The sequence below is a fragment of the Doryrhamphus excisus genome, chromosome 8 (genome assembly GCF_030265055.1).
Source record: "Doryrhamphus excisus isolate RoL2022-K1 chromosome 8, RoL_Dexc_1.0, whole genome shotgun sequence".
Taxonomy (NCBI): domain Eukaryota; kingdom Metazoa; phylum Chordata; class Actinopteri; order Syngnathiformes; family Syngnathidae; genus Doryrhamphus; species Doryrhamphus excisus.
In genome coordinates, this window is record NC_080473.1 from 5,107,500 (window position 1) to 5,129,110 (window position 21,611).

The 21,611-nt window shown below is 40.2% G+C and overlaps 1 protein-coding gene across 12 annotated transcripts in view; it reads left to right on the forward strand.

Moving 5' to 3' along the window:
* Nucleotides 1-6,686: 6,686 nt before the first annotated feature.
* kirrel3b (kirre like nephrin family adhesion molecule 3b) overlaps nt 6,687-21,611 on the forward strand; it is a 193,778-nt gene continuing 178,853 nt past the window's right edge. For 5 of the 12 annotated variants that reach the window (XM_058079993.1, XM_058079994.1, XM_058080001.1 and 2 more), the window contains exons 1-2: nt 6,688-6,994; nt 7,104-7,181. In XM_058079993.1, the coding sequence (XP_057935976.1) occupies nt 7,139-7,181 (43 nt within the window). In that variant the 5' untranslated portion in view covers nt 6,688-6,994; nt 7,104-7,138. Of the gene's footprint in view, nt 6,995-7,103; nt 7,182-21,611 lie in introns of all 12 variants that reach the window. The other 7 variants (XM_058079995.1, XM_058079998.1, XM_058080004.1 and 4 more) reach the window with 4 other exon arrangements.

Sequence of the window (21,611 nt, forward strand, 5' to 3'; positions counted from 1 at the left end):
CAAGGAGTCCTCAGGACTGACTGACGGCACATGATTGTACTGGAGTCTCATTTAACTGGCGGCCCGTGGGCCAAATATGAAGGATCTTTTACCTGGGTTTTTGCAGGAGACTCTTAAAAACATACTGCGCTCCTGTCATATGGAGAGTCTTTCACAAGCATTTTTGCAATAATTCCTAAAAATAGCATCTTTGAAAATCTTTGTCAACAGCAGATTACTTCTGTCATATAGTACATCTTACAGACTTGCTGTTTTGTTGTCGGTTCATAAAAACAACAGACAACTCTTTTCATGTATACCAAAAGATCAATTTAAAAAAAATGTCCTTAAAAACAGCAAAGCGCTCCTATCATATGAAGGATCTTTGACTAGCATTGTGCAGTATATTCCTGAAAACACCAAAACACCCGTTATAGAGTGTAGAACATCTTTGATATAGATGGTGTATGTTTTTTTGCAGCCGACTTCTAAACAGAGCAGCACGCTCATATCATATAGAGGGACTTTGACCAACTTTTTCAACGTTCTTCAGTTTTAAAAAATGGAGGCGAGCAATCGGCATTGGACTGCTAAGCAAAGTTTGTTTTTGATTCAAACTAAATTTCAAGACTGGACAGACGAAAAACTGACAATACAGAGTTATTCCAACAAGTGAAAGAAAAACTCGGGGAAGCCGGTATCACGTGATGTTGATGTTTACGTTTTACTGCACGACCCATTGACTATTCTGGTTGATTTTCACGGCGCATGTAGACAAGAGATTGGAATATTCCTTTTTATGGATACCATTGTTTCCCAAAAGGTCATTCGGAAAGAGAAAAACTCGTCATGTAAAAACGTGGCTACTGTCGAGTGTCTGTGGTGTAAAGACTGGCAGAGCAATGTAATATTGGTCTGTGTGGCAACACCTACCTTGTTCCTCCGATAGACTTATTGATGCATGTGTGAGAGGTCGTGGTGACATTTTGTAACATTTTTGGTTAGTGGTGTGCCACATGATTTTTCCAATGTAAAAAACGTGCCGTGGCTCGAAAAAGGTCGAAAAACACTGAACTAGAGGACCATATAGTACAAGCATAATGAGGATTTGCTGTAAGGATTTGTGTCTGTGTCACCAGCCTTGTTTGCTAGCTTGATAACGTGTTGTATATGTTGCTGGTCACTCTGTTTTCTCGCACTTTGTAAGCACTCTTTCCACCCTGCCTGGCTGTTCCAGCAGTGCTTGGCCTCTTACCTTTTTGTATCGTCTTTGTTTGTCTTCTAGAGGATCGTTGACTAGCATTTTTTCAATGTAAATCAAATAAATGCGGACTAAAATACAGTGAATAACTGAGAAATGTATATTTGCTATACTGTTAATGTTGCATAGCTCCCTTCAATGAATTTCCAATGTAATTCACAAATCTTAAATGTAAATATCATATTGCACAATTAAATCTACTATATTGTGAAATAAATTGTGTATCCTGATCCTGAAATATCTAACAGCTTAATAAAAGTATAAGAACATATATGTCAAAGGTACACATTTGCATACTAATGCAGCGTATAGAAGCAGCTGACGGTTCATCAATGCATCATAGCTGCATTGTCCCACTTGCTCTCTCGTCAATAAGTTGTCAGCCCTCTTCCATATTCCTACGACACCTCACTGTGCTGTTTAATTCCATTCTGTTAAGTCTTCAGTGACTCCTGCTTTTTAGATTTTGATGAAAATGAGAATCTTAGGAATCAGGGCCGTGCATGTTGCATCTCAAGGGATTGATGTGCCTGACAAAGACGGGGAGGATGTGCTTCCTTGAAAGACAACTGGCTGATTTTCTAATATCCAAATACAAATTGAGGCTAACACACACGTAACATAGTGTACACGTACACACTCAGACACACATTCACACATTCCAGCCCCTTTCTTCCCTTCCCCGGATCTTAACAGCAAATATGTAGTCCCGGGAGAAATAAACAGATGTGTCACATTGTATTTAAATCAAAACGCAGCGCCTGTCCATCATCTTAATGTTTCACTTTGACAAAATGTATTTCATCTCGTGCAAGAACAGGGACGATGCAAAAGAAATGAACTTCAACAAAAGTCAAATCATGAACCCGATCTTAACAACGCCGGTCGGTATTCCTGGCATCTACCTTAAAAATAGAAAAGCTCTTCTAGCAAGTAAAGGATCTTTAAGTAGTCTTTTTGTTGTAGAGCCCTAAACGCAACAAAGCACTCCTTTCACATAGATGATCTTTTTTACTATGTAGTGGTTAGCGTTCTGGACTTTGGAGCAAACAGGGTTCGAATCTTCACTAGTAAGCATCATTGGTATTGGTCAGGAAGGGCATCTGGAATATAAAGTGCTCAAGTCAAAAATCAACCATAAAAAAGAACCACTGTGGCGACTCTGCCATGAGGAAAAAAAGCTGAAAGAAACAAACAAAACAAACTTTAAAAACAGCAGACAGCTCGTGTCATGAATCCTTAAAAGATTCCCCCATCTTTTAGTACCCTTTCTGGAACAGATCCTCCGCAACAGCAGAGTGTTCCTGTCCTATATAGAGGATCTTTGACGGTTATTTTGTCAATGCAGGCTCAGGGAGAATGCAAACAAATGAAATTCATGTTCCATTATTTTTCTTTATTATTATTAGTTTTTTCACTCGTGACTGAACCGCCTGAACTCATTATTTCTGGCCCCATCCAAGATAAATTTTAATTAAAATCTTAACAATTACTGCCATAAATCATTTTCATTTTTTCATTGGACTTTTATTATGTTTATCTTGGAAGTGATGCAAAAAACTTCCTCCTTTTGAATTCAGTGAAGTTTCAAGTATAAAAGGTCACTTTCCAGTCCAACCTAATTAATTGAGTTAGTTAAGGGTTGCATTTTTTTTTTTTTTTGCTGTGCTTTGCAAGATGTGCTCCTTGAGCTTTTGACCTGCATGCCTGAGAAAACAGTGGACAAACAAGATGCATTGCCCTTTCTCACTCGTGAATGTACACGTCCTTTCTGATGCTGCATTTGACGTGCATTATTTACCCAGTAATTGCATCAAAGATGAAGATTGTGGTCTCCAGATGGGGGTTTGCGGTTTGTGTGAGGATGACAGATGAATAGTTTCAAGGCTTCAATTTTTTTTTTTTTCTGGCAGGATTTTTGTCTTTTTGTTTTTGTGAACATGTCCATAAACTAGGTTAATTGGAGACTGTAAATTGTCTATATACTGCAGATATGAATGTGAGTGTGATTTTTTTTGTCTATATGTGCCCAGTGATTGGCTAGTGACCAAACCAGGCTGCACCCTTACTTTTGCCCGAGATCAGATGGGATAGGCTCCAGCATACCCCTGCCACCCTAATGAGAATAACCGGCATCGAGATGTAGTATAGCTGGTATAGCGCTTATATTTTTAACCAAAGTCTTTGGGCTTTTCCCTTCAGGGGTCGCCACAGCAAACCAATCTCCTCCATCCAACCCTGTCTTCTGCTGTCTCTCTCACACCCACTACCCCTCATGTCCTTCTTCAGTACACCCATAAACCTGATCTTTGGTCTTCCTCTACGCCTCCTACCTGGCAGCATCCTTCTACCAATATATTCACTATCTCTCCTCTGGACATGTCCCAACCATCTCAGTCTGGCCTCTCTGACTTTATCTCCAAGGCCTCTAACATGTAATGTCCCTCTGATGTACTCCTTCCTGATCCTATCCATCCTGGTCACACCCAATGTGAACCTCAGCATCCTCATCTCTGCTACCTTCGGTTCTGCTTCCTGTCTTTTCCTCAGTGGCATTGTCTCTAGACCAAACAACATGGCTGGTTTTGTTTACCTTTCCTTTCATTTTAGCTGAAACTCTTCAATCACACATCACGTAGTGGTTAAAAATGTGGTTATATTTAGGTCTGTTTATTTATTTATTACATTTTTTTTTGACAAAGCATTCATTTTTCTTGTAAAAATGTTTTTGGCCCCAAAAAGACTTTCATGTTGAAAATTTACACAGAAATTGTAAAAACGTCCTTGGTTTACATACATTTCCCATGTTGGATGTTTTGCTGTGCAGCATGAGCCCGACTGTGTTTGCAACATTTTTTTAAATCACAAAACGATCAAGTTAGCAGGGGACCGGAGGTCATTGTCCCTCAGCTCTGTCTATGATGTCATTAGTGTTTGACTCTGTAGTTAAGTCTCTGCTTTTCTTGTTGATCACAGCTGCAAAATAAGCCAAAACGGTGTGTCATCTGTTGATGAAGAAGGTGGCACAGAGTGTGACAAAACACTGGTGCCCGTGTAGATCTCACTACCTCGTAGCCGGCTTTGTCAACAATAAAGTCTTCAAGCGAGGTATATGTATATGCATTTTGAAGTTTTTTCAGCTGGTAAAAAAATAACTGTAAAACTTGAATGTGGCGTCACTCTATTAGTTAGCAAAGAACTACAGAGTCAACCACAGATGACATCAAGGACAGGTGACGGAGCTGTTCCTGTTTCCATCGATTTGGAAGCTGCTAACAAGAATGATAAAATGCATGTGATAAAATACACGAAGAACATGGTTGGACTCACGCAGTGTATGAAAAACGCAACAAGAGGTAAACATGCTAACCGGGACCTACTCTAAACAAGATTCCACTGTATATTATGTAAATGTTTTTGAATCATGCCTATACTGTATTTTATAGCATGGTCTACAGAAGCAAATAACTGGCATGACTGTATCTGTACCTGCATCTACCTCTGCATGCGCTATAAAATGTTTGCTGCACTATTGATCTGTTTAAAACTCAGACACTTGCCTAAAGCCACATGATCAAGGACTCCTGGTTATAAATGACTGAAATTTCTCAAGCTGCCAAATATTATCAGAATGAGACAGACGGCACTATAATATTCATCGTGCTCAATTCATTCACAGTCAGGACAGATTGACATTGGCTTAATGACACTGTGATGGATGCTGCGTCTTCATTGCTTTTTGAATTTTCTCTTTTTTCTCCTCCCATCTGTCTGACTCTAGAAAAACCTTGTGCAGAAAAACCTCAATAAAAACAATATAATAATGCTAAATAACTACAATAGGAAGCTCCAATGGCTCCCTTTCATTGAAAATAACCACCTATTTAGAGGCAAGTAGATCCTCAAATGTGCTCTGGAAACACTGCTATAAATGGCTCAGGCAGTTGACGGCAGGGTGCAATGGCACTTATGCACAGGATGAAGCAATCAGCTATAATGTCAACAAAAAAGAAAAAGAAATATAATATGTAACTGTATCTACACAGTGAGTTGTTGTTATTCCCCAGGGCATCTTTTAAGGTTGAGGTACTGTGGGTGTTTTATTTTACCTCTCATGTAAATCTTTTCCACAGGATTCATGTTTTACTCAGCTTATGTCCAGTTAGTAACCAGGATTGAATCAAGATCCTCAGCGGAATGAGAGTGGCGAGAGGACGAGCCATCAAGCTTAAGGCCCGGGCTGTCAGCTTGATGTCCAGCGCAACTCTTAAGGCGTCAGGGTTTACCAATGTACTCTGTGGTGTACTCTGTTACACCTACAATAACGTAAAAGGTTTACCAGCAGTATTTATCAAGACATGCATTTATGCAAGATGACAACTTCATTCATTCTTATTGAGTACGGCTGCAAAGTCGTTTTTTTTATGTTTTTATGTATATTCAAAGTGCTCTACAGAAAAAATTACATTTTTTTTTACATTTTTTTACTACATTAAAAAATTATTTGGATTACATAAAATCCAAAATAAAGATTAATTAACAGAGATTCCGCTTCATTTATTTTTTGAGTAAAAATACAATGTTTCTTCTAAAGAAAAATATGAAAAAAGACAAAATTAGATTTTATCCTTGATGTCTTTGGGGATTTTTTTTTCTCCTTCTCCGAGTACACCCTTTTGCTAACTAAATATTTATTTACCGTATTTACTGGACTATAAGTCACACTTTTTATATAGGTTGGCTGTTCCTGCGACTTATACTCCAGAGCGACTTATAAATGAAAAAACTGTTTATGTTACATAAACACTGAACACCTTTTCTGTTCATGTTTATTTTTTGTGTAGCTGAATAAGCATTGTGTTAACATATCTTACATCTATTCAGCTTGTTCTCTATTCTTTTATTGTTAGAACTTGCCTTCCCAGAAGACGTCATGTCTGTTTTGGTCAAGTAGTTTGTAAAATAAATTACCCACCAAAAAATGCAACTTATATTCCGGTGCGACTTATGTATGTTTTTTTTTCTACCTAAGTCTGCATTTTTGGGCTTGTGTGACTTCTACTCCGGAGCGACTTATAATCCAGAAAATACGGCATTTAGCACCTCCACGTTCTATTTTCTCATGTTTTTGTGAGAATCCGCCACCTCTTAAAATGAGTTTGACAGTTTTGGTTTTGAATTTGAATGAGATCTTTATCTATTGTCCAGGAAACCTAAGTGGGGTCTATGGAATCCCCCAGCCAAAAAAAAAAAAAAATCCTAAAAAAAAAAAAAAAAGACAGGGGTCTGTCTGGGGAGGAGGGGGGGGGGGGGGGGGGGGGGTTCGACTGCCAAGCCGCTCCTATTCTGATTCTAATTAGAGCTGCACTCTCTGATGTTTCTCCCACGGCAGCTCTCATTGCCAGAGTGAGGATGGATGCACCTCACAGACAGAGGGAGAGGGACCGAGAAGAGAGGGAGGAGTCTCAGCCTCATCCCCTCTTGTGACTGTGGTAGAGAGAGAGAGCGAGAGAGAGCTAAAGAGAGAGAGCATGATGGAGAGAGACGGGGGCGAGTAAGGGCTGATGAGCTGGAGAATGGACGGCCAGCGAGACGGCGTGCGACCCAGTGAGAGAAGACACTGAAAGTACCACAAGCTCCCGTCAGCAGCAAGAGGAAAGGCTGATATCACCAGCGGCAACTCTGAAGACTGTCAGGGGCAGGAAAAAGACGGAAGAAGAAGGACGAAAGACACTCTGTAGCGGCTTTCCTCTGGTAAACGGACACATTAGAACAAGAGGAGGGCTGTCAGGCATCCACAGAAGGAGCACTGTGCTGTCCTGTTATTTGTGCCTGTGCCAACTTCCACTGTTGTGTTTTGTAGGTTTTGCCCTCTCACACACTTCATCAACAACCACAATGATTCTTCGGGTTCTTCTGATTCTGCGGATCTTCGGATACGGTAGGATTCCAAAGTTGTCTCATCTTCCGTGCTTGTGCGGTTTTCTGACTTGCTGTCACGTCTGATTGCATGTGCTATCATCTGTCTTTTAAGTCTGCGCTTTTCTCCGTCACTTTGTCATTGCATTCAAAGCTGACATGTTAAATAGTCTCCTTTGTGAGCTTGGTAGTCTTGTCACACGCACACACACATGCACACACACACACACACACACACACACACAATAAGCCCTCTAACCCCGGTCCAGTCAAGCGTTGACTCTTGAGCCACATTGCTTTGAATTGACAACCCTTTCCCATTGAGTCCAACAAATGGGCATTCTGGCGGAAAGAGAAAAGCGAGGGAGAGAAGGAGGAAAGAGACTCCTTTCCGACCGTTTTTTGGACAGTTGACTTCTTGGACAGATTGACAATGGATTTTCCAGTGGTTGTCTTTGGGGAAAAAACAACAGGAAATCAGTAAAAGAAGAGGTGTTGTCTTGGTAATTTGTCTGGTGTACAGTTGTTTACAGTGAACTCATTACAACATCGGTTCTGTTGCTGCTGTGCGACATGAAAGGGCCTATCACATAAAGACATTACAGAAGTAAGAAATGATCAATTATGACATGCAGATTGCAGACTGCAGATTGTTTTTTTTTGCCGATTGTCCAGTTTGCCATGAGGTGGTTGTGAGGAAATAAGTAACAAATATGTCTGTGCCCTCGAATGAAAAACACAATGGTCCTGATGCTGCCACCTGTTTCACTCTAAACGTCTGCTCGTCTACCCCGAAGAAAGCCATTAGTACAACACATGGAATGTGGAAGTAAGTCGACAACAAACTTGGCCGACTGATCTGTTCCTCATGCTGATTTATAGCCCACCACTTATCCATCACATCACTTTGCTGTGGCTACACTTTCCTGCTGACATCATGTTCTGTCAGAGAGAAAATGCTGATCGACTCTAATGTCTAACAGCCCAAACTGAGTTTACTGTTGCTTGTTTCTTTTTTGGAACGCCACAAGCTGGACAGACTCCTAGTGGGATGCCAGATACAGTATGTGCTAGGTGACATAAGTGTTGTTCATGTTGTTGTTTTTGTTCTTTTGCTGAAATGCCATCACCCTGACTGTGCCATCTGTGCTGATGGTGAAGTGAAAATACAAAATTAGACTCAGTCTTTTAAGCATAACATGTTTTGGGAAATAAAAAAACTCCAGTGGATTCCATTTGATTCTATTCTAAACTCTATCTGGCAAGGCTGGGCTGCTGTTTTTAAGGATGTACTGCTAAAAGCCCAATTAATGGTTGTCTATGTTAAGAGGAATTTATTAAGGCCTTTTAATAAGGAAATGATGAGCAACATAAATGCATGCATACAAATCACAATATGATAATAATAATATTAATAATAATAATACTACTAATAATAATAATGACAATAATAATAATAATAATAATAATAATAATAATAATAATAATAATAATAATAATAATAATAATAAATGTATTGTAATAAAAATACAATTATAATAATGCATTAAATATAAAATTTGCAGAAATTAAGACAAAGTATAAGATGACTAAAATACTAAATTTTATTTTTTTAAAAGTCAGACATGAGTTGTATGTTACATACCAAAAATAGATCACTCCCCAATTTTGGGTCCCGACCAACCAGTTGAGAATCACTCCTCTATATGACAGGAGCACACTGTTGTTTTTAAAGGAGTACCACATAATTATATATTCATATATGTATATATTTTAAAACAAATGCATGGGTCAACCTGACATCATTCCCAAGGTAGATTTGACATCTATTAATTTATAAAAACAACTCATTTACATGTGCAAAGCCAATTTCATGACATAGTATTAAGTCAATAAGACGTAGTTTAGTAAAGTGTATACCAAGGAGGAAGATGTCTATCAAAATAATTTACTTCCATATAGAAAAAAATCAACAAGTTGTCCGCATGTTTAATAGTTGAATGTAATTTTTCACTAGTTGTCCGTGATCCGCTTTTGAGTCCTGATCTAAAATCCCTGATAGCTAAAGGTACAGTGCGGATTTATTATGCACAGCTTGACTCATAGCACACTTTCTTTTAAGCTTTTACAGCTCGTAACCCTCACATCCACATTCACATACAATCACTAGCTCGGCTATACCTCCCGACAAACATCATATTTCAGCTAAAATGAGGTGTGATGAGATGAGGTTGGTTATTACCATAATATAACATCTCCAGTGCGCCGCCCACCCCGCCAGGTAAACATGGGATAACGATCCCGTGCATGCCTCTCGGGAGGGGAGGGAAAAAAAAAGTGCTTCCCCGGAGCCTGACTTGACAGTCGTGGTGCATATTACTACGTCTATGTTTATGTGGCGAGTCAGTGTCAGCAGAAAGCCTCTTGGAAAACAATCTTGTTTTTATGAACGTGGGGGTGAGAGGGGGGCAAGGGGAATCTGTCCCGCACGAGAGACAAAGAGAGCATGGAAATGAGAAACTCTATTGTATTTTTCTCCACACCGGTGAGGATCCATAGACGCTCTCCATCCTGTTTATGTCGCCATTGCATCTAAGGCACCTTTTTCTTTTTGGCGGTCACCTCTCCTGCCAGTGATAAATGATACAGCAGCGAGTCGGTGGGATCCAGGAGGCGGTCTCCAGGAACGCATTCATCCTCAGGCCAAACTTGGCCAGAAAATCGTCCATCTCGCAGCACTAACCCACACCACCTCTGTCCCCGTTCCTTATGTCTGTGCTATACATTATCCCAGTGTGTGTGACACGCGTCTTGGTGTCTTGATTTGGCTCCCCCTTCGTTCCTCTCTGGCTCTTCCTTTCCGCTAACTCCATTCCTTGTCGTATCTGTTTCTACAGTGATTGAGAACTCTGGTTTCTTGTCAGGCAATGAGTGAGAAATGTGAGCGTCTGGAGAGGGAGGACAAGAATAACAACAGCTTTCCAGTAGACGTCAATGTTAAGTGTATGGTGGTATGATTTTATCTCTGTCCACATGAGGACATATGACCAGCTGTCATGCCAGTTGGGAGTGTGAAAAAACAACACCATGTCCTGCAATGTGAAATCCATGACTTGAGTCTCCTATGGTTGTCAGGTGGCTGGTCGACAAAAGTAAATTACTTTTGGAGTCTCTGGTTGCGGCTGTAGGCAACCTCCTGTACCAACAAGCAATAGCTTCTGATTCACACCATCAATAGCTGATGATGTGAAATGAAGTCATTAGCATATTAATGCTGTCTAATAAGGGTATTGCAACATTGGTTCTGTTGCTGCTGCGTTATGCAATATACTTGTTACTTGTGGTAAAAGAGCTATATTTCATTTCACACTTTCTCATGCACTTGAAATTATTATTAAATAATAAAATAAATACATATGCTAAATGACATTTACATGTCCAGTCATATTTTATATTACAAAATAATATACAGTTGTCTCTTGCCACATCGCAGTTTGAATTGCGGGGCTTCATGTTTTTTTAAACAAATATACTAAATAAACAATGCTGCTTCATGATTGAATATGGCCTTATTATTAGTCAAAATGTGCATATTTAACCAAATTGTACATATTTTTATGTAAAATGAAACTTTTTCAAGCATAAAAATGGTTATTTCTATCCCGCTTATCCTCATTAGGGTCACGGGGCAATGCTGGAGCCTATCCCGACTGACTTTGGGGGATAAAATGGCCAAATGAACTAAAATGAGGACCCATTCAAATTGCCAATGTGGTATTCTACATTAGTCACTATGGGTTAGTAATTGTTTGGTGGGAGACGCACCAGACTTGATTACCAGAACAATAGCAGGTCAAATATATACTAGCATCACAATAATAACATGCATTACTGTTGCAGCCGTAACCCATGTGACATAACAACTCTGAACCCCTGACGTCGCTTCCTGTCCAACACTGGAACATACTTATAGCGACACACATGTTATTTATCTGGAATGGATCATTTTTTCTCATTATGTCTACTATATTAGGCAATTCAAGTGTATACAGTTGGTGACTTTAGGGTGTTATTTCATGTCAAACAGGTTTTCTATACCATAACTACAAAAATATTTAAATTACAGTATAAAGAAGGAACCCTACTTGGAAGAAGTTCGCTTATCATAGTCGAGTCCGAAACCGATTGACTTCGATAAACGAGGGATTACTGTACACACAAAATTCATTTAATGGGGGAAAAATGAACAAAGCCAAAAGACAAATAAAAAAAAATAGAGTGGAAGGCAGTTTTCTTGCCCTTTTATTTTGTTTTTCTTCAGGATCTGAGACTTTTTTTTGCAATTCAGAATTCCAAAGCACTGTTTTTGCGTCCAAAATTATTGTGTTTTTAAACAGTGTTGACGTGTCCTCAACCTCACTCCCTCACTGTCTTGTTTTTTTCCTTACCATGAATGACAACTTGTGAAATTAACATGCACAGTCTGGGATGTTGTTTTTCCTTAAGGGAAATGAAATCTTCCTGAAGGGATATGGATAAGGCTTGACTCGGCGTCTGCCCACTGGAAGCAGTGCTGCTGTCGCTGCCACACAGGGAATCAAATCCCAATCTTCTTAAAAAAAAAAAAAAGCCCCCTTCCCTCCCCTCAGCTTCATTATCTCACACTCATATATCTCGCGTTGGAACTCTTTATTTCAACCACCCAGTCAGCACTAAGCTGTTTCTCAGTCCTGGAAAGCACGTCTTAGTGCCCCCCACACCCCCCTTCATTTACTGCTGTCTATTAACAACTGTCTGACCACTCCAAATCCGCTTTTAGTGCAGTTGGCGGAAGGTTATATATGTTTTCTTTTTCTTGCTTTAATCAAACATTTTTCCAATGGTCAGTTTGAATATGAGTTTGCTTAAGATCTAACAATAGTTTGAGGAAATACAAGTATAGTCCAATCACTTGCTTGTTTTCATTGTAGTATGTGTAAGAAAAAACACGTCACCAGAATATAAAGGGAAACTACACACAATATATCTATTATCTTTCAAATATACTTATTTACTTCTATCAGATGTTTATTATGGAAACTGAGCAATGCCATGCTTTTTTGTGCTTTGTGAGCATTTGGAAAACCCTCCATAGACATGGCCGGCATGCTTTAGACAAAAAAATAATGTATTTTTTAATATCAAAATACATAAAATCCAAAATAAAAAAATATCTAAAAATACAATGTGCAATTAAAAATATTAACAAATTTTAAAAATGTTGTAAAAATTTTATTTTTTAAAATATATATTTTAAAATCATACCCAAAAAAATACCATTTAATATGTGCCAACTAGTATACTGTTGGTAACCCTGAATATTGGTGACATCGCTTTATCTATTCCCTATATTTGACCCTGAATCAACTTGGGCAGATTCCTAAAAATCTCCTAAAATGTTTTATTCCTACGACTTAGCCAGCCTTTGACAGCTGGCTTGTCAAGATCCTGCCTTGTTGACAGACGATGTCATCAATTGTTTGTTTGTTGCTACCGGCCCCATCAAGCCGCCCAGCCAGTTTAAGTCACCTCGGTCGCTTTAAAATCCCCCCCCTTCGACCATGCTCATTTCTGTGGCACGATAGATTAAACCCGCTGTAATCCCCCTGAGCCAAGAACCCATGTTGGATATTTATGGTAATAAGTAAACATATGAGCGAATAATCTAAGAGGCCGCCTGTGGACAGCTTGAAGTTGTAATTCCTCATATTTGGCAGAGGTTGTACCATTAAGAGGAGATGCGGTTTCCAGGAAAAATAGTTTTTGCTACAGTAGAGGTCATGTGTATGCTAGAAAAATGAAGTATAAAGTGTGGAAAATGAGTATTAATGAGTTTACCCCTTACAAAGAATCAAATACTTATTTCCCCCCCACTGTATATCACTATACCGTAAATATCATCAAACATATAATGCCCAGTGTTAAGTACAGTTTGACTGCAGTTGAGACCAAAACCGTATTTGGATTCAGCGAGGATTCAGGTCAGACAGAGCAGTATGTGATTAGTTCAGAGTCTTCGTTTAAAAAAAAAAAAAAAAGAGAGAGAGATGCTGTGGTATAGTCACTCGGCCAGTCAACAAAACAAGCTGTTTATTCTGGTCTTCATTATCTATTGTGCATACCCGCTTCCCCGGTCTCAACAGATCTGTTTAGTAGTAACCAATCAACCTCCAGCCCCTCATCTCTTCTCACCACGAGACACCGCGGCTGGATCTCATTCCTCCGGGATGAATTTATCCAGATTGGAGCACTCAGCAAAAGGGCATTATCCCGGATTACATGTCTGTTGGGTGGCAGTGTTAAGTAATTCAACCAGATGCTGTTGTGATCCTCGGGTCACCTGTGAAGGCATGGCAGGCAGCTGCATGGTTTTGTGTATGTTTATCGTTCATATATGTACATACGTGAGTCCAGGGAGCAAGGTGGGATTTTCTCTTGGAAGTCCTTGTTAAATGTTTAGGACTGGCATGTGGACTTCACTCAGGATTTCATTTTGTGGCAGATTAAACTAGGGATTAATGACTTTTAAATTGCAGTTTAATACATAGGCAATCTTTTTTTTTTTTCATTTGAAGCCGTTTGTAGGAGTTTGATGGGGGGGTTTAGGGTTCCAATTTTAGGGTTTCGGTATAGTGACATCAACAAATACTGTGGCTTTCTACTTGATGTAGGTTTAGCAGGTCAAGTGCTTTGAATTTTCCCCTGCTTCCTTAAATCGTGTGCTTTCTTGGCGATGTCAGTGTTGCGTTTTGTCTGCTGCTCATTGATTGCTCAGCTTGCAATGTTGCATCATAAGTATTATTGTATTGACTGTATATTTTATGTCTGAAAAAAAAAACAGTTCAAAATTCTGAGACTATGCTTTACACAAACAAGGAAATTGACTCTGATTAAATTAGCTCTCAACGTGAGAAGAAGAAATACATCTACTGTCATCTCCACAGTCAGAGCTGGTTGAGCTCTAGACCGCATCAGAGGACCACACCTCCCTCAGGTGCCTTCATTAGTGTAGCAGGAGGAGAGCAACAAAGAGAAAACGCACCCCTGGGGGCCGCCAGTGCTTAATGTGATGCTCCCCAGTCTCACCTGCTGACTGCTGTCAGTCAGGAAGTCAGGAAGCCGGCACAGTAAACTGGGAGAGCTTATATTATATTGAAAACTTCCTTTAAAAAAATAATTTTGTCTTTGATTTGGTCTTTTCTTGTCGTCGAGATGAAGCCATCTTCTATATTTGTCCAGTTCCTTGTTGTCTTTGATAATAAATACTTTGGCTTCCTCAGGTTTTCCATTAACTTGATTTAGATTTTGCAATTGGTGAGCCTCAAGTTGTACTTTCTCTGTGATGCCAGTGTTACATTTTGCTGGATGTTCATTGATGTAACATTATGGCTGTTTATTGTTCCCATATTCAAATGAAAAATGACCATATATGTTGTGTAAACACTTCAAGTAAGGTGCATCACATTAGAAAGAAAAAGTTAAGTCCTGGTCACATCCAGTCATTATATTCCCAAACAGATCATTCAATGCATAAGTCAACTACTGATGTTTCAGAGTTTTGGCCCTGAGAGTTACAATACAATCAATTCCAATACCGGTCTCCAGACCAAGACCTATTTTGAGTACGACAACACGAGGATGTTGCAGTATTTCTCTGGACGTTTGAGAATAAACAACAGGCCGATGTATTGGCATAACTATAAAGGCAGTGTTAGGGGACAGCCAAGAAGATACATGCGGTGCTTGAGTGCAGGAGGCAGTTGAGAAATTGGGTTGCTGATCTGATAATGACTTCCTAAGGTTTGGAGAGAGGTCTTCAGGACAGCTCAATAATCCGCCGACTCCTCCTCTCTCTTGGTCTTACTTTTGTTTTGTTCTCCTTGTCTATGCATCCTGAAACATCCCCCTGTCAAAAATTCATAACAATAGATGAACGGAAAAGGTATTCATGCTGCGCTGTTACTGTATATGTGTATATGTGTGTGTGTGTGTGTGTGTGATGTCTGGGCATTTACAACTTTACCAGGACCATTACAGCTGCAAGCTCTGAATGGCAATATAAATGCAAATCAGCCCTTTAATTTGTACAAGCAGAAAAGAAATGAAGAGGCTTGTCACCTGCGCATGAGCGTGAATGCACAGGATATTGTAGGACTGCAGTATGTGTGATTTCATAACAGAGAGGAGACTTTTGTAAGCAGGCCTTTGCTGTTTAGGTTGTTATATGGGAACTGGACACCGAGGTGATTAAGCCGCCCTGTAGGGAACAGTTAAAAAGGAAAGCCAGCGGAAGTAGTGATACTGACTCTTGCAGTGTCTCTTACAGTATCTCACAAAGCAAACACTTTTATTACAGTATGTATGATCAAGGGACTCGGCTATAAAATTTAAACTTGGATATACTTTAGAGTAGCCAGCGTACACATTGTATAGCAGAATAGATTTATGATAAATACACAACCGCCATGGTCTAAATACTGTGACAACAAGATAAGTTTGTTTTGCTTACAGTCAAGCATGCCGGTGGCGGCACCATGGTTTGGGGCTGCATGAGTGCTGCTGGAACTGGGGAGTTGTGGTTCTTACATTACAATAAGATACATATATAATTTTATATATAGGATGTAGCATAGTAGCATTACCTAGACAGGCACTAGGGGACCTCTGGTTAGTCTTCCACTTCTGATACCATGTTTTCTCTCCAAAAAGTTCAATGAACCTAACAAGCACCACGCATGGGTGCTTTAGTATGTCATAATTCTGGAACCCAATTGATGCTACTAATTCAAACATGTCTTTATTGACTCGTATCCTCAGCTTATGAAATCAACCTTACCATACGTGTCAACATTTGCATTTGAAATTGAGGGATATTTCTGGAAAAAAATGGGGAAAACGTCATCTCAGTTATCCATTCCATTTATCCAGACTCAAGCTGTTCTATCTAGTCATGATGAACTGATGGATCCTGCTCAGATCAGACATGAAACACCTTCTAAGAAAGTGGTTCTCAACTGGTTTGGCTGTGGAACCCACCATCAGCACTCAATGGTGGAACTCAAGTTGTGGAATTTCTTTTCAACTCAAACTTGTCTATTTGTAACCCAAATAGTCAAATGAGCTGCAATGGTGAGAATCTGTCCACTCTTTATATCTTCTCCAGCAGCTATTGGCAGCTGTGTTGCACAAAACCCACTCTATATCTTTCCCTGCCTGCTCAAGCTTGACAAAGTTGCCCACCTAGGCAGAGACCAGCAATCCATTGATAGCGGCCTCACTTTTGGGTCCCGACACACCAGTTTTGAATTACTGTTGTAAGACAACCAGAACACTCCAGTTGCGATTGCAAGGTTGCCAATGTGCTGTTTGCTGTTTCTGTTTCTCACGCATGGATATTGTCACCATTGTCACTTGCGGCAGAGAGGAAATTTAAATAGGAAACCATTTCAACTGGAGGAGGATGGAGGGGGAAAAAAGGGCAAAATACAGGAGTTTCCCAGGGAAAACTCTTGAAGCTCTCCAAACTTCTCAGTCCAAGCCAAAACTTTTGACATCTGAAAGAGCTTTGAGAATAAAACATGCCCCCATCCCCCACCGTTCCCATACCCTGTGACCATGTTGCATGTTGTTTTTTTTTCCAGTTGGCACAAGAGAGTCCGAGCCACCTGCTTGTCCCACGAAGACAATTAAAGCAACTGAGAAGAAAGGCCCATTCATTAGTGGCGACTGCACGGTTTAGACGGAACCAGCCAACTGCCCCTGAATAGCACCCCCCCCCCTCCCCAAACAAAAGTGCATCACCACCAGTGATGGGAATAACGGTTACTAACGCTGTTACTTTTATCAGTAACAAGTAATCTAACTAATTACTTTAACTGTCAGCATAACGGCGTTAACATTTTCGACAACCCGTTACTGCACGTTACTGAAGCCGCCTAAAAATATATCACGGACTTCATATCTAATCTGCAGCGCAGTGAGAGTGTGAGGGTGTTGCAGAGTGACAAGGGAGGGGGTGAGGATTGGCTGAGGTTTAGTAAGATCGCGTCTTCAGCCAATCAGAGAACTTGGGTGGGCGGGTGTTTACAGCAAATCCAAAGATACAGCATAGCAAGAGATGGCGAGTATTTTGTATTTTGTATTTCAAAATACAGGCACCAAAATATTTACACCCCCCCCCCCCCCCATTTCCTGAACTGGATTTTCATTTACAGCCGCTATATTTCCTAATTATCATGCTAGGTTAATTAGCGACTCCAAATTGTCCATAGGTATGAATGTGAGTGTGAATGGATGTTTGTCTATATGTGCTCTGTGATTGGCTGGCCACCAGTCCAGGGTGTACCCCGCCTCTCGCCCAAAGACAGCTGGGATAGGCTCCAGCACGACCCTCGTGAGGAAAAAGCGGTAGAAAATGAATGAATGCATGTCAATAATCCAGGTTATTCGTAATCTTCTTTATTTTTTTATCCTTTATTGATGTCACAAACCCACAATAGAATCATTTTTAAAAAAGTGAGTGTGATAGTTTTAAGTGTCCACTCCAATAGTCAATCCACGGATTTTGAATCTGGAGGGTTCTTGTCACACTCTCAGATTCTGTATTTTATTCCATCAAGTACAATTTACATTGATGGCCCGTGTAAACGTGAAATATGCTAATGCACTTTGAGGTGTTTAAATCATTTGCTGTCCTTTTGAAATGTTATTCTGCTGCCGGGAGTTTGAAGTGTGGCTGCAATCTAGTGCGGTAGCCATCGCCCCCCTACCCAGGGGACATCACCGCAAACCACAAAGGAACACGGAGGTCATTCCAGTTTTCTGCTGTCCTTTGGCCACCCTCCAGTGCTAAATGGCAGAGGACTGGTTCACAATATGAGGAAGGGCAACCCCTCTGTCTGTAACCTTTCAAACCTGCTGTAATCAAATGAAAATAGCACAGTGCAAAGACAAACCTTAAGACAGTTGAAGAGCACCTCGAGACCCTCAGGGTGAGCTACGGGCAAAGCCATCCATTACTTCCTGTACGACCGAGCGCGAGGGGATGTGGAGGCCTGTGGTGCACGATGATGAACAGACTCCACATCGGAGATTGGATTAGAGTAGCAAGAGCGAGAGAGAGCCCTAAAAGCTGTGTGCACTTTATAGAAGCGATAATGTTACTAGAGAAAATGATTGACGAGTGGACAGTGTCCTGTTTGAGAGCTGACATTAGGCAAGATGTGGGGGGGTTGAGGTGTCAGGTCTGCCTGGTCAACTCATCTTTTTTTCAAGAGAAGGAAGTCCAGACAGGGGATAGTTGCTTTAAAATTGACTGTCTCTGGCATCCATGGTTTTCCTCCAGGGTCATGATGGCAGTTTGGAACGGCTCCTTTCTCGGGGTTAATGCAGTTTAGGTCTCATTTTATCTCCAGATATATATATATATATATATATATATATATATATATATATATATATATATATATAGATATATATATATGATGCATTCTACGGGGATTGGCAGGAGGGTTATTGCTGAGAATGATCATGAAATGGCATTTCCCGACTGGCCTCATCTCGGTTTTGAGGCACAATATACCCATTTGCATTTGTATTTGGAGCTGACAATGAACTCCACTGTAAAGTAATATGGGAAACCAAAAGCCACTGAAAAATATGGAATATAAAATAGGGAAAAATAACCAAAACACACTGATGCATGGTCTCAAATGCAGTGGGTTAGCATTGCTTGATGATAATCAGTCCATTCTTTTTCATTCCTTTCTCTTATGGTGCGTTCACACTTGACATGTTTGGTTCAGATCAAAGAAACTCTGGTGTCTTTGCTTAGTTTGGCGCATTTGGTGTGCAAACATGTAAATGTGATCATCTGAACTTTTATGTGCATCAAACAAGAGATTTAAAGTATCAGCGAGTGCGGTTTAGCCATACTGGCTGGTATCCGCGATACTCACTCCAGTAAACCTCAACCTCATACAGGTCACAATTCCAATGTAACTCTTCTGGTTCTGCGGAATGCAAGTAGAGAACGCTACCCGTCAAATTAAATCCTGGACTGTGCACTTGACGTCCAATGTGACGTGTACTGTCCGCACGGCCACACTGGCAAGCATCCATTAAAGGGACAGCTACATGGTCCAAAAACATATCAATGCATGGTGGTGCTTTTTAAAGTTCCATCACATTTAAGCTGGCAAATAAAGCAGGATATAAAAATAACCTACCTATTTAACCCGGAAGATGGCATTAAGGTCCCATGACAGAAACACCAATGGGAATATATCATCAGTGTCATATGTTTGTCAAATCTAGTTCTAGTCCTTAACAAAGTATTTAATGATGTCTCCAAGCTGAGAGCTTATGTTTGAAGGACGCTAGAAATGACATCACAATGCCTTCCAAGGTAAGCAAATCTATCTACAGCTTGGGGAAAATAATTCAAAAGGGAAGCTTTTTTTTTTAAATAATAAATCACAAATGAATGCATATCTGTCACTTGCAGCCCTAATCCTCAATACCAGCGTATTTGTTGTCTGAATAGAGTATTGGTGCATACAGTGTGTGCAAATAAGCCGCAATGTGATTATTCATCCTTTTTTGTTGTATGCTAATTTAATTACTTCGCATTGTGTTCTTGTCTCCGACCAGCTTTGCCTCAGCACTGTACGACACAATTTGCTCAGTCTAAGGAGAGAAAACCAAATCTGTACTGTCTATTCGACTGTGATAATGTTTCAGTAAAGTCAAAGCCTGCGTCTCAATATAGTGTGACAGCAGCACAGCGGGCCATCAAAAATGCAGAAGGGCATCCAGCGATGATGGTGTTAGCACATAGTGGAATGTTCAGAGGTATCATCAGTCCCCTCATCACCTACGGGGCACGCTCCCCAAACTCCCCCCCAGGTTATGAGCATGAATTATTAACTTGGGTTTCATTAAAAAAAATGTGATGTTTCCAGGGACCCAGCTGTACAAACTCCCTGCAAGGCCTCATTTTCAAATTGCTCGTACGTTTCTGGTTGAATCTCTACAGGCCCCAAAGAATATCCTCTGCATTAAATGGAAAGATGATTATTACACACCTCTAAGAGTACTTTTCCTTAGCTAAGTTATTTAACTTTTTGGTAAATATAGAACCTCCACCCATGTTGAACCACGATATCAGCATTCAGCAGAGTTGGCTGAACAGAAATGCAAAAATGTGCATACACTAACGCTCAAAAGTTTGGGATCACTTGCAAATGTTTGGTTTTCCAGAGAAAAACTAATGTTCATGCATTTCACAATTTTTTTTTCCATTTCACAAACATTTTTATCCATTTCACAAACAATTAAAATGAATCAGATGATTTTCAAAGAAGGATGTACATTTTTGCATAGAGGCCTACTATCAACAACTGTCAGTCCTCTGCATCAATCTCCTGGTATGGCTGCTAATCCAAGTTCATCATTTTATAAGGCTAATAGATGATTAGAAAAGCCATCTAAAAATCTAAACTAAAACTAAAATCTCTTACCATGCTACTCCCTTCAGAGAGCAGCACAATCTGTGTCTAACAAGGACAGAAAAACGATGCACAACTGTGCAAGAGAGTGTGTAGTTTAAGACAAAGATGCCTCACAGCTGCACTAAATAGTAGCCATCAAACACCAGTGTCAGTATCAACAGTGAAGCGGCGACTTCAGGATGCTGGACTTCATAGCAGGACTGCCAAGAAAAAGCCGTATCTCAGACTGGACAAAAACATTTCCAAGTCATCCCAAACTTTCCAGGACCCAGGTTTCGTAATCCTTGGCGGGAGGGACATTACATTTCTCTGGCCTAATTTTTATCCTTGTTTGTTTAAAACTTAATAGGCCACTCCTCTACAATATTTTATGGATATTGATTGTACAGAGGGTTGCCTTTTTATGGTTACGTACGCCATAAAATAGCAGTATAGAACCAGTTACTGGTGGAGGAACATGTAGTCGTGTACTGTACTGTATGTACACTGTGAGGAAGACCAATGCCATGTTCGTTCTTGTTAGTTAACTTTAAGTTTAATCTCCATTATGACTCCCAAGGTAGTGAGGAGGACTTGTCTGGTGACAGCGTGTAAAAATGAAAGTCAAATTAAACACCATAAGATGCTCAGTGGAGACATCAATATTGGTCGCACGCCCCGTCTGAGCTGCTGAAACATATCTTTGAAAATGTGAAAGGATATTCCCCTATGCCTCATTTTTAACACTTCCCCCTCCCAATCAGACTGTCTCTCTCAGTCAGTGTAACACCCCCCCAGTGGGCAAGACAATCTTTGGTGTGTTCTGTGTACAGTTTTAGTGACTTAGGAATTCATTTAGATATAATTTGGGTATAAGATCCAACTTTTGGCATAATCCTGCAAATGGCGTTCATGCAGATCCA